This window comes from Pongo abelii, chromosome 2 (genome assembly GCF_028885655.2).
Source record: "Pongo abelii isolate AG06213 chromosome 2, NHGRI_mPonAbe1-v2.0_pri, whole genome shotgun sequence".
Lineage (NCBI taxonomy): Eukaryota > Metazoa > Chordata > Mammalia > Primates > Hominidae > Pongo > Pongo abelii.
In genome coordinates, this window is record NC_085928.1 from 105,635,379 (window position 1) to 105,649,618 (window position 14,240).

Below are 14,240 nucleotides of genomic sequence, written 5' to 3' on the forward strand. Positions count from 1 at the left end.
GAGCCACTGTGCCCGTCCAGCTTCCTTTTTAAAGCATAATAAAGCTAACTTATTCTTTGTCAGGTATGAGCTAAGTCATATATATATAAAATATATAAAATATGTATGTATATCATATATTTTATATGTATGTGTGTGTGTGTATGTATGTTTGTACATAACAAAACCATGCCAGCACTGTTTGAATATTAAGGGGCTTTAAAACTGGTAAATTGAAGGCCGAGCACAGTGGCTCACGCATGTAATTCCAGCACTTTGGGAGGCCGAGGCAGGCAGATCACCTGAGGTCAGGAGTTCAAGACCAACCTGGCTGACATGGCAAAACCCTGTCTCTACTGAAAATACAAAAATTAGGCAGGCATGGTGGTGGGCGCCTGTAGTTTCCCAGCTACTTGGGAGGCTGAGGTGGGAGAATCACTTGAACCTGGGAGGTGGAAGCTGCATTGAGCCGAGATCGCACCATTGCATTCCAGCCTGGGCAACAGAGCAAGACTCTGTCTCAAAAATAAAACAAAACAAACAAAAAGAACTGGTAAATTGAAACTGCAGCCATTTTCTTTATATCCTGAAAAATCTGTTGAAATTAATAACTAAATATTTATAAAGCACAAAGCTTGAAATTAGAAAATAAAAATGATCTGCTTGTTTCCTATTAGAGCTGTGCTGTAAGTTGCTGGAGGGCTTCCCCAATTTCAAGGCTGAATAAACTCTGAACTCCTCTGATTCTATGATATGTTATCAATTTGTAGCAATGATTTTCTACTCTGGTGCATGTCAGACTCATGGAACTTTCTGGAAATACAAATGGAACAAGACATTACAGAATGTTTAAAATCAGGAAAATGGCCAAACTCAGATCAAGATTCAAAAAATATTTTTCTTAAAATGTTGAAAACCTGTTAACTTTCTGGGTGGATAGATAGGATTGTTAAAGTCAGTTGAGTATCCCACTCAGTGACCCTTCTCTGTTAACGTTAATAACTTTCCTCCTCGATTGATTTATTTATTTTTTGTTTTGAGATGGAGTCTCACTCTTGTTGCCCAGGCTGGAGTGCAGCGGCACAATCTTGGCTCACTGAAACCTCCATCTCCGTGGTTCAAGCAATTCTCCTGCCTCAGCCTTCTGAGTAGGTGGGATTACATGTGCTCGCCACCACGCCGGGCTAATTTTTTTATTTTTATCTTTTTGAGACCGATTCTCGCTCTGTCGCCAGTCTGGAGTGCAGTGGCACTATCTCAGCTCACTGCAACCTGTGCCTCCCGGGTTCAAGTGATTTTCCTGCCTCAGCCTCTTGAGTAGCTGGGACTACAGGCGCCGCGACACCACACCTATCTAATATTTGTATTTTTAGTAGGGACAGGGTTTCACCATGTTGGCCAGTATGGTCTCCATCTCTTGACCTCGTGACCTGCCCACCTCGGCCTCTTAAAGTGCTGGGATTACACTGCGCCTGGCCCTAATTTTTATATTTTTAGTACAGATGGGGTTTCGCCATGTTGGCCAGGTTGGTCTTGAACTCCTGACCTCAGGTGATCCACCTGCCTTGGCCTCCCAAAGTACTGGAATTACAGGTGTGAGCCACCACACCTGGCCCCACTTTCCTCCTTTATCTTATCTGGCTTTACTTAGGATCTTTAACATGGCTCATAGCAGCTACCTCAATTATATAAAACTTTCTGGAGATAGTAGATAGCTTTTAGTGTTTTTGTTTTGTTTTGTTTTTTTGAGATGGAGTCTCGCTCTGTTGCCCAGGCTGGAGTGCAGTGGCATGATCTTGGCTCACTGCAACCTCTGCCTCCCGGATTCAAGTGATTCTCCTGCCTCAGCCTCCCAAGTAGCTGGGACTACAGGTGCGTGCCACCACGCCTGGCTAATTTATTGTATTTTTAGTAGAGACAGGGTTTCACCGTGTTAACCAGGATGATCTCGATCTCCTGACCTCGTGATCCGCCGCCTCGGCCTCCCAAAATGCTGGGATTACAGGCGTGAGCCACCGTGTCCAGCCTTTTTTTTAAAGAGATAGGATCTTACTCTGTAGCCCAGGCTGTAATGCAGTGGCTTGATCATAGCTCACTGAAACCTCGAACTCCTGGATTCTGGCAATCCTCAGCCTCCCAAGTATCTAGGACTACACGTGCATACCATCCTGCCAGCTAATTTTTTTTTTTTTTTTTTTGGTAGAGATAGGGTCTTGCCACCTTGCCCAGCTTGGTCTCGAACCCTTGCTCTCAGCAGTCCTCTTGCTGGGGTTGTAGGTGTGAGCGCCTATGCCCGGCTGACAACTTCATTATACCCAAGGAAGAATTGAGGCTCTCTTCCCCAAATTTCTACACAAATGGACTTTTGTCTTCTGTATCCAGAAACTAGAAGAGGTACCTCCTATTCTTTTCCAATCAGAATTATTTGCCTCTTATCTTTAGTTCTTTGTGCTTCAGTATGTACGGAGCATTATGTCTAATTTGACCATGTGACTAACACAAGTTTAGAGAAGCTTTTGCTGTCTGTAGAAGACAGTTGTGTTTACAAAGTTCTCAGAGTTTAAAAAATCCACGCATATTTCAGAACTAAATTTTTTCAAGTTTAATTAGAACATAAAGTATCAAATAAAGTAGTAAAAGTTTTTTCTGGCCAGGCGCAGTGGCTCACACCTTGTAATCCCAGCACTTTGGGAGGCCAAAGCGGGCGGATCACAAGGTCAGGAGATTGAGACCATCCTGGCTAACACGGTGAAACCCCATCTCTACTAAAAACACAAAAAATTAGCCAGGCATGGTGGCAGGCGCCTGTAGTCCCAGCTACTCAGGAGGCTGAGGCAGGAGAATGGCGTGAACCTGGGAGGCGGAGCTTGCAGTGAGCCAAGATCGTGCCACTGCACTCCAGCCAGGGCAACAGAGTGAGAGTCTCGGGAAAAAAAAAAAAAAAAAAGCTTTTTCTGCTCAAAGTTGCCTGTAACACCAAATGAATGAAGGAGATGGTAAATTATTTTCTTCCTGTTACTACATCTCAGAACCTACTGTGTCATTGCTGCATTGTGTTATAGGATGTGCTTTTTTATTGTTAGTCACAGTTAGATTATAAATTCCATGAGGACAGATGGTTTATTTTGCTCTCTCCCTAATCTCAATGTCTAGCATATAGTAAATATTTACTAAATGGATGAAAAATGTCCTAGTTTTTTCCTGCTTATTTCTGCATCTCTTTGTTTCTTTTCCTTCCTATTTTCCTTGTACTTAAAATTTACATGACTCATGGTGAAGGACTTTCAATAGTTTTTTTTTTCAGAGCTTTATTGAGATATAATTTATATATCATGAAATTCACCCATTTTAAGTGCACAATTTATTTTTAGTAATCTTACAGACTTATACAGCTATCACCACACTTTGAAAACATTTTTCACCCCCAAAAGTTCCCTCTTTTGTGTCTATTTGCAGTCACTCCCCATTCCCCCTGCAGCCCCAGCCTACCGCTCATCTACGTTGTGTTTTTCTAGTTTTAACTTATCTGGGGATTTTACATAAATGGAATCATTCAATATGTGGTCTTTTTTGAGCCTGGCTTACTTTTTACTTTGCATAATGCCTTTTTTTTAAATTGAGGTGAAATTCGGATAACATATAATTAATCTTTTAAAGTGTATAATTTTGTGGCATTTAGCACATTCACAATGTTATGCACCCACTGCAGCTCTCTAGTTGCAAAATCTTTTCATTCCCTCAGAAGAACAACCTGTACCCAATAAATAATCACTTTTCATTCTCCCCTCCTTTCATCTCCTGGCAACCATCAGTTGGCTCTATGGGTTAACTATTCTGGATATTGCATATAAAAGGAATCATACAATATGTGATTTTTTTTGTGTCTGGCTGCTTTTATTTAAATGTTTTTGGGGTTCATCCAAGTTTCATATGTCAGTAATGATTCCTTTTTATGGCTGAAGACAGGGTCTTTTGCTCTGTCACCCAGGCTAGAGTGCAGTGGCATGATTGCAGTTCACTGCAACCTTGACCTCCCAGGCTCAAGCCATCCTCCCACCTCAGCATCTGAAGTAGCTGTGACTACAGGCATTAGCCACTGTGCCTGGCTAATTAATTTTTTTTGTTTGTTTGTTTTTGTAGAGACGAGGTCTTATTATATTGCCCAGGCTGGTGATCATTCCATCTTGGCCTCCCAAAGCGCTGGGATTACAGACTTGAGCCACTACACCTGCCCCATTTTTTTTAATTTTTAAAATTAAAATTAAGAGATAGTCTCCCTCTGTTGCCCAGGCTGAAGTGCAGTGGTACAATCATGGCTCATCGCAGCCTCGACCTCCTGGGCTCAATGGATCCCCTACCCCAGCCCCCTGAGTAGCTGGGACTCAAGTGCATGCCACCTCGCCTGGCTAATTTTTAAATTTTTTGTAAAGACGTGGGGTCTTTCTATGTTGCGCGGGCTGGTCTCAAACTCCTGAGCTCATATGATCCTCCTGCCTTGGCCTCCCGAAATCCTGAGATTATAAGCATAAGCCACTGCACCCGGCCCCATGTCAATTCTTATAGGCCCATTGCATTCATTTAAATGGCCACATAGAGGTTTATACTATAACTGTACCAATATTCCCTTAATTTCTTTTTCTAGGCAATTTGTTTCTCCCTTTTGAATATTATATACGATAATGTAGTGATTATGGCGTTTGCATATACACATGTATGTACATATGCACATATACATATATATGTATTTACTGTCAGCCCTTTGTATCCGTGGGTACCACATCTGTGGATTTTTATTTTTTTTAATTTTAAAAATTAAAAAAACATTTTTTTAAGAGACAGTTTTACTCTGTCGCCCAGGCTGAAGTGCAGTGTTGCCATCATGCAAATATTTTCAGGAAAAAAATTCCACAAAGTTCCAAAAAGCAAAACTTGAATTTGCTGTGTCAAGTACTACATTAAATCCACAGGAATGAAGTAGTGTATAGGCGTATTAGTAGGTATTATAAGTAATCTAGAGATGATTTAAAGTACACAGGAAGATATGCATAGGTTATATGCAAATACTGTGCTATTTTATATTTTTGAGTATCTTCATATCTGAGTATCTTCAGATCTGAGTATCTTCAGATTTTGGTATCCATGGGGGTCTACGGAACCAATTCCCCATAGATACTGAGGGATGACTGTATACACAAATATATGTATATATTCATCTATAAGTGTGTGTGTATGTGTATACACATACGCACACACATATTTATTTCTCTCCATATGTGAGTTTTGTTTAGAACATATTCCTAGAACTGGAATTGTTGCTGGGTTAAAGGCAGTTTACATTTAAAATTTTGACAAAGGCTGTCAAATTGTCCTTCTCAATGTTAAGATCACTCTGATAAGTGTGAAGAGAATTGATTGGCAATGGGGAAAAAGGTTTGGAGGCTACTGCAAGTCATCCAAGCAAGAAATGATGTGCCTCAGACTAGGATGATAGTGGAGATCAAGGTAGGTAGACTGATTTAAGAGATGAAGTGGGAGGGAGAACAGATGGAATTGTTAATGAAGTAGATGTGAGTAGTGAAAGGAAGGAGTCTAGAATGACTCAGGTGGATCTGCGACTTCAACTAGAGTTGCTGTGTGAGATGAAGCCTACTTGTCATGGCCAGACCAGATGACTTCATAGATACTCTGTAACTCTGACATTTTATGATTTTAGAATTTATGACAGCACCCTTATTTATAGATTGAATGAGATCCGTATTGAATACTGTGTCTTTTATAGCGGTAGAGATATAATTTCATTTGATTGGCATTTGTAGAGCAAGCACTGACACATTAAGTCTGTCATTAAACTATATAGTTTTGTTGTTTTTTTTTTTTTTTTTTTGAGAGATGGAGTCTTGCTCTGTCACCGAGGCTGGAGTGCAATGGCGCAATCTTGGCTCACCACAACCTCTGCCTCCCAAGTTCAAGTGATTCTCCTACCTCAGACTCCCGAGTAGCTAGGATTACAGGAGTGCGCCACCACGCCCAGCTAATTTTTTTTTGTATTTTTAGTAGAGACAGGGTTTCACCATGTTTGCCAGGCTAGTCTCGAACTTGTGACCTCAAATGATCCAGCCGCCTCGGCCTCCCAGAGTGCTGGGATTACAATTGTAAGCCACCGTACTTGGCCTAAACTGTATAGATTTTTTCTCATCTCTGGAATCTATTTGTTTTCCTTCTGTTTATAAGCCACACATCTAACCTAAGCCACTACCTTTGTCTATCAACTATAGCCAAAGTGATCTTTATACAATCTAATTTGCAGTGACTCCTTTTCTCCAGGTACTTCATATTGTAACAGAAGTGCTATGTCCGCTGCTGATCCACTCACAGGGAACATTTCAAAATGGTTCTGCTTGGCCAGGCACGGTAGTTCACACCTGTAATCCCAGCACTTTGGGAGGCCAAGGTGGGTGGATCACTTGAGGTCAGGAGTTCATGACCAGCCTGGCCAATGTGGCAAAACCCTGTCTCTACTAAAAATACAAAAATTAAGAGGCCAGGCATGGTGGCTCACGCCTGTAATCCCAGCACTTTGGGAGGCTGAGGCAGGCGGATCACCTGTCAGGAGTTCAAGACCAGCCTGGCCAACATGGTGAAACTCCATCTCTAAAAAAATACAGGCCAGGCGCGGTGGCTCACGCCTGTAATCCCAGCACTTTGGGAGGCCAAGGTGGGTGGATCACGAGGTCAGGAGATCGAGACCATCCTGGATAACACGGTGAAACCCCGTCTGTACTAAAAATACAAAACATTAGCTGGGTGTGGTGGCGGGTGCCTGTAGTCCCAGCTACTCGGGAGGTTGAGGCAGGAGAATGGTGTGAACCCGGGAGGCGGAGCTTGCAGTGAGCCTAGATGTCACTACCGCACTCTAGCCTGGGCGACAGAGCAAGACTACGTCTCAAAAAAAAAACCAAAAAACAAAACAAAACAAAACAAAAAAACAAACCCCATCTCTTAAAAAATACAAAAATATAGCTGGGCATGGTGGCAGGCGCCTGTAGTCCCAGCTACACGGGAGGCTGAGGCAGGAGAATGGCATGAACGTGGGAGGCGGAGCTTGCAGGGAGCCAAGATCGCGCCACTGCATTCCAGCCTGGGCTACAGAGCGAGACTCTGTCTCAAAAAAAAAAAAAAAAAAAAAAAAATTTCACTACTTTATATCATAACATTATCAATAAATTTGGTAGACTTCTCTTATTCAATTGGAATGATACAAATTAGATGGAATATAGATGTGAGCAGAAATAAAATTGCCAGGTTGAATATATTGAAGGTATAGTTTGTTTTCAAAGAAATACTGTATCTCCTATATTGTCTTAATATTATCACATTGAACAACTATTTGTGATTGAGTGTGGAAGACTGTGAACTGACCCACTGCTTGGTTTTGAGGGGCTTAGGTCTATTGTAATAGACTTTTGCAAAAAGGGAGGATAAAAATGCAGCCTGGTGACATAATAATGACTAAATGTTGCTTCTTTATTTTGCAGTTCCAGTTCCTAGCAGATTTAATAGACGAGTATCAGGTATGTGTTCTATTTCATAACATACTACTAAAATGCTATTTTAAGATAGGAATATATTGAAAAAACAGATATTTTGAATAAAAAGATAAGCTCCCATCACAGAACATTATCTAAAAGTAAAATTATCTATGGTTTCTTTATTCTGTTTTTAAGTTCTGAGTATGTATGTACGTATTTTATACTATAATTGGTACATTTTGTCTCTTTGCGGTTATGTCATTACTTTTTTTCACATTTATAATTACAGCTTCAAAAAATGATTTTTCATATTCCTTTTTCTGGTATTCTGGCTTATGCTGCCATTAACTCTTACATATGCCTTTTGAGCCACTTGAATTATTTCCTCAGTTTTGGTGCTGGAAGTGGCATTCTCTGGTCAGAGACTGAGCATTGCCTTGGCTTTTTCTGTCTTGTTTTCTAGAGAGGGTCCACAGATTAGGCTGCTGGGAGAAAGGCACCCTGTACATGCCTCTTTTCCACCATTATCTTAATAATATGGAATTTAGATGTAAAATAGTACTTCACATCATTTTATATGGCAGTTCTTTTGGTTGTTAAAAAAATGAATGCTGTCCAGGCGCAGTGGCTCACACCCATAATCCCAGCACTTTGGGAGGTCTTGGCGGGCGGATCACGAGGTCAGGAGTTTGAGACCAGTCTGGCTAACATGGTGAAACCCTGTCTCTACTAAAAATACAAAAAAATTAGCCAGTCGCAGTAGCGTGCCTCTGTAGTCCCAGCTACTTGGGAGGCTGAGGCAGGAGAATCGCTTGAACCCGGGAGGTGGAGGTTTCAGTGAGCCAAGATCACGCCACTGCACTCCAGCCTGGGCAACAGAGTGAGACTCTGTCTCAAAAAAAAAAAAAAAAAAAGAATGCTTTCCAAATATGAGAAATCTATTTGTATTTTCTTATATGGTACTAGTTTGGTAATATTTTGCCCTTTTATCTGGTATAGTCCATATTATTTTAAAAATTAGTTTGGGTAAACTTTCTATCCAGGTTTATGACCTTTTGAAATTTTTAATGCAAAATTTCCCTAGGTGGTTATGCTATTTTTTAAATTGAGTTAGAGATGTTAATATATGACTGATAACCTCAAACACTGCTGGACACATAGGCACTCAGTAAATATTTATTGAATATGCACATCATCTTGTTTTTTAAAAAAACAATGATTGTTCCTGAGAAGGCTCCCCTTTTTTTCATAGAGCTGGTAAATATATTTTATGAAAGTTTTTCTTAAAGTGTTTGACTTTTTGATAACTTGGGAATTTATTTGGCAGTACAGTGGAATGTTAATGTGTTTTAAAATTGCTAGGCAAGTGGTATGTATTACATTGTTCTTTCATATTTCCTTGTTTTAGGAAGGTTTCTTGATTTGAAATTGTCATCTGACCTATTATAGGGCTAGGAATTGCTTTTCTATCCCTCAATCCTTGTCTTTGAGAAAATCGGCTCATTTATGTTTTCAGAAAGAATTTGTTATCATTCTACATGAAAATCTGTTGAAAGGAGGTTGAAGAATATGTTATGTTAAGAGAGTCAATATCCTGAGAGTAGGGATTAAGGTTAGTTTGATACCCATGAGCTATTATCTTCCATTTTTGTTCATGTCTGCCCTGCACCTTTTTTTCTTCTGAAAGATTAGTTAAATCCCTTGACATCTGTAGGATAGGTCTGGGAGATGGAGAGTATAGTGATACCTTCTCCTGAGGTCACAGTTGGTGTTAGTTTGTGAATTGCTGTTTGGCCCTTTGCCATTGTTGTTCAAATCTTGAACCTTGTAGAAGACTCAGACAAGTACATGGTATTATCCCTTCTCCTTAGATTTTATAATCTTAGGATTTAAAACCTTTTCATGTCATTGAAATGTTAAATGAAAATAAAAGATTTTTCAAATAATTCAATAGGATGATACAGGAGAGAAAGTATCCTATAATAATACATAACATTTTTTAAGTGCAGACTGTGTGCTACGTGCACAGTTTTAAGGACTTTCTAAATGCCTTCCTTGTATTGTTGAATATAATCTTCAAAGTAACACTTTGAGTGAGGTCTGTACCATGATTATCCCCAATTTACAGACGAGGAAACTGGGAACAAAGCAGAGGTTAAGTAACTTGCAATAGGTGAGGTGAGCATATGCCCATAGGTAGCATGGATCCTAAGTACCACCCTTGCTATCTCTAAGGATTCTTTCTTGCACCCTCTGAACTCTTGGTTAGTCTTTAGCTAAATCCCCCAAATTCTCACCCTGTTCTCTCAGTGCAGCCTTCACTTTCCAGCTGTAGCTGAAGCTTGGCTTGCCCTGTAGGCTTCTCAAACAATGGCTCTGTCCTCTTCTACTTTCCTTGTAACACTGACAGGAAATGGGTGAATGTCTCTATTGATTCTCTTGGCTGCTTCCAGAGCATTCTCTCTCCCTTCTCCCTGAAACCTTCTTAAAACTTCGCATTATGGCTGGCCATCGTGGCTCACGCCTGTAATCCCAGCGCTTTGGGAGGCTGAGGTGCGAGGATTGCTTGAGCCTAGGAGTTTGAGACCAGCCGGGGCAACACAGTGAGACCCCATCTCTCAAAAAATTAAAAAAAAATAGCTGGGCATGATGGTGCACACATGTAGTCCTAGCTATTCGGGAGGCTGAGTTAAGAAGATTGCTTGAGCCTGGGAGGTCAATGCTGCAGTAAGCTGTGATCGTTCCACTGTACTCCAGCCTGGGTGACAGAGTGAGATTCTATCTCAAAAAAAAATTAAAATTAAACTTAACATTATATTTTACCAGCCACTGCTTCTCCTTGTTTTAGTCATCTAACAATCCCCAGGTTGTTCCTTCTTATTTCCGCATATAGATGATTCTTCCAATGTCTAGCCTTCCATTCTTTGACCTCCTCTCGTCCAAGGATCTTGTCCTCCAGTTGTCCACCCTACTTCAGCCACTCATTCCCAATGGTCATACTCTGGTATGACAAGCATTGCAACTCTTTGTCATTTCAGTGAGTGGTCCCATTCTGCAACCACTGCCTGCTGTCTTCTCAGCTCCTTTGCTGTCCTACTCAGACCTGGATAACTTGCTGATTCTGCCGTCTTTTTGCTATTCCCCACTTCTTCCTTACTAACCTTAAATTTCTGAGTCAGTGATTATAATCACTCCCTGGCACATACCCTCAATTTGCTTTTCCCTTTTTTTAAATTTTAAATTTTTTTTGTTTTGAAACAGGATCTCACTCTGTACCCATGTTAGAGTGCAGTGGCATGATCACGGCTCATTGCAGCCTCAACTTCCCAGGCTCCAGTGATCCTCCTGCCTCAGCCTCCTGAGTAGCTGGGACCACAGGTGCACGCTACCATGCCTGGCTAATTTTTGTATTTTTAGTAGAGACAGGGTTTCGCCATGTTGCTTAGGCTGGTCTTGAATTCCTGAGCTCAAGCAATCCACTTAGCTTGGCCTTCCAAAGTGCTGGTTTTACAGGTGTGAGCCACCACACCTGGCCTTACTTTTCCCTTTTTATTTGCTTTGCTAAACCGACTTTGTTAAGTTCAATTCTCCACTTCGTGCCTGTACCAATAATAGCTGAACCTGATTGGAGGAAAATAGATAGCCTTATTGACTGATCTTACTTTCAGTTCATGATTATTAACTTCTAGTAGGCTCTTGATACCAGCAATCATGCTATGTTCTCATGCTTTTTTTTTTTTTAATAAATTTTTTTGAGACAGAGTCTTGCCTTGTCGCCCAGGCTTGAGTACAGTGGCACAATCTTGGCTCACTGCAACCTCCATCTCTTGAGTTCAAATGATTCTCATGCTTTAGCCTAATTTTTGTATTTTAGTAGAAACGAGGTTTCGCCATGTTGGCCAGGCGGGTCTTGAACTCCTGGCCTCAAGTAATCTGCCTGCCTCGGCCTCCCAGTGTGAGCCACTGCGCCCAGCCTTTTAAAATAAATTTTAGGCCAGTCACGGTGGCTCACGCCTGTAATCCCAGCACTTTGGGAGGCTGAGGCAGGTGGATCACCTGAGGCCAGGAGTTTGAGAACAGACTGGCCAAGATGGTGAAACCCTGTCTTTACTAAAAATACTAAAAATTGGCTGGGTGTGGTGGCAGGTGCCTGTAATCCCAGCTACTCAGGAGGCTGAGGCAGGAGAATTGCTTGAACCTGGGAAGCGGAGGTTGCAGTGAGCTGAGATTTCGCCATTGCACTCCAGCCTGGGTGACAAGAGCAAGACTCTAAATAAATAAACAAACAAATAAATAAATAAGAAAGACAGGGTCTCCTTCTGTTGCCCAGGCTGGGCTAGAGTGCACTGGTACAATCATAGGTTACTGCAGCCTTGAAATCTTGGGCTTAGGGGATCCTCCTGCCTCAACCTCCCAAGTAGCTGGGACGACAAGTGTGCACCACCATGCCCAGCTAATTTATTTTTTGTAAAGACAGGGTCTCCCTTTGTTGCCCAGGCTGGTCTCAAACTCCTGGTTTCAAACTATCCTCTTGTCTTGGCCTCCCAGTGTTGGGATTACAGGTGTGAGCCACATGCTCCATGCTTTTTTCACTCTTCTGTTCTCCTAGATAAGTCTTTCATACCTTCCCATTCTCAAAACCTCCTATACCTCCTTCCTCATTCTTAGCAGATGATCTTGTTCTCTATTTAACCAAGGAAATAGGAAAACAGAAGAGAATTTCCAGAATCCCATCACCATATCTATTCTTCACTTGCCTGTGAGTTTACGGTATCCACCTGTGCTAGATCTCATCCCTTCATCCTTTTAGCTGTTAGCTCCTCTCCTGCATAATCTTTTATCTTTTAACTCAATTATTCTTTCAGCAAAGAAACATATCATTGGCTCTATTTCTTAAAAAATAAACTTTTTTTGACTGTTGTTTTCTCTCCAACCTTTTTCTCTCCATACCTTTAAAACAAAACCGCATGAAGGAGCGTTTGTATTTGTTGTTTCTAGTTGTTCTACTTCTATTCTGAGACAGAGTCTGGCTGTGTCACCCAGGCTGGAGTGCAGTGGTGTGATCCCAGCTCACTGCTACCTCCACCTCCCAGGTTCAAGCGATTCCTGTACCTCAGCCTCTGAGTAGCTGGGATTACAGGTGTGCGCCACTATGCCTGGCTAATTTTTGTGTTTTTAGTAGAGACAAGGTTTTGCCATGTTTGCCAGGCTGGCCTTGAATGCCTGGCCTCTTAAGCCTATTCTAATCAGACTTTTTTTTTTTTTTTTCCTTTTAAACTCAGTGGTAAGAATCTAATCAGACTCTTGCTTCTGTATCTCACCAAAATTATCTTTGCTGTTTGCTCACTCACGTTCTTCAGACCTTCATTTAAAGGACACCTTTTTCAGGCTGGGTGAGGTGGCCTGTAATCCCACCACTTTGGGAGGCCAAGGCAAGTGGATCACTTGAGGTCGGGAGTTTGCGATCAGCCTGGCCAACATGGTGAAACCCCATCTCTACTAAAAATAAAAATTTGGCCAGGTGCGGTGGCTCACATCTGTAATCCTAACACTTTGGGAGGCCGAGGCGGTCGATCACCTGAGGTCAGGAGTTTGAGACTAGCCTGGCCAACATGGTGAAACCCCATCTCTACTAAAAATACAAAAATTAGATGGGCGTGGTGGCAGGCGCCTATAATCCCAGCTACTCAGGAGGCTGAGGCAGGAAAATCGCTTCAACCCGGGAGGCAGAGTTTACAGTGAACCAAGATCGCACTGTTGCACTCCAGCCTGGGCGACAAGAGTGAAACTCTGTCTAAAAAAAATTAAATAAATAAATAAATACACAAAGTTAGCTGGCACATGCCTGTATCCCAGCTTCTTGGGAGGCTGAGGCAGGAGAATCGCTTGAACTCTGGAGGCGGAGGTTACAGTGAACTGAGATTGTGCCAATGCACTCCAGCCTGGGCAACAAGTATTAAACTCCATCTCAAACAAACAAAAAAATACAAAAATTAGCTGGGTGTGGCTGAGGCAGGAGAATCGCTTGAACCCAGGAGACGAAGGTGGCAGTGAGCTGAGATCGCACCACTGCACTCCAGCCAGCGCTATAGAGCAAGACTCAGTCTCAAAATAAAATAAAACAAAATAAAATAAAGCTGGGCATGGTAGCTCATGCCTGTAATCCCAGCACTTTGGGAGGCTGAGATGGGCTGGTCACCTGAGGTCAGGAGTTCGAGATCAGCCTGGCCAACATTGTGAAACCCCGTCTCTACTAAAAATAGAAAAATTTAGCTGGGCATGGTGGCTCACACCTGTTATCCCGGCACTTTGGGAGGCTGAGATGTGCGGATCACCTGAGGTCAGGAGTTCAAGACCAGCCTGGCCAACATGGTGAAGCTTCGTCTTGACTAAAAATACAAAATTTAGCTGGGTATGGTGGCAGGTGCCTGTAATCCCAGCTATTTGGGAGGCTGAGGCAGGAGAATCACTTGAACCTGAGAGGCAGAGGTTGCAGTGAGCCAAAATCCTGCCATTGTACTCCAGCCTAGGCAACAAGAGCAAAACTCCATCTCAAAAAATAATAAAAATACAAAAATTAAGCCAGTTTGGTGGCCCATGCCTGTAATCCCAGCTACTTGAGAGGCTGAGACATGAGAATCACTTGAACCCAGGAGGCAGTTTGCAGTAAGCCAAGATTGCGCCACTGCATTCCATTCTGGACAATGAGTGAGACTGTCCGCCCCAGCCAAC

General features: G+C 42.0%; 1 protein-coding gene across 6 annotated transcripts in view; it reads left to right on the plus strand.

The window, feature by feature from the left end:
* PRKAR2A (protein kinase cAMP-dependent type II regulatory subunit alpha) overlaps window positions 1-14,240 on the plus strand; it is a 95,108-nt gene that overhangs the window by 27,243 nt on the left and 53,625 nt on the right. For all 6 annotated transcript variants that reach the window (XM_024244838.2, XM_024244839.2, XM_054550824.2 and 3 more), the window contains one exon: window positions 7,515-7,550. In XM_024244838.2, coding sequence (XP_024100606.1) covers window positions 7,515-7,550 — 36 coding nt within the window. The remainder of the gene's footprint in view (window positions 1-7,514; window positions 7,551-14,240) is intronic.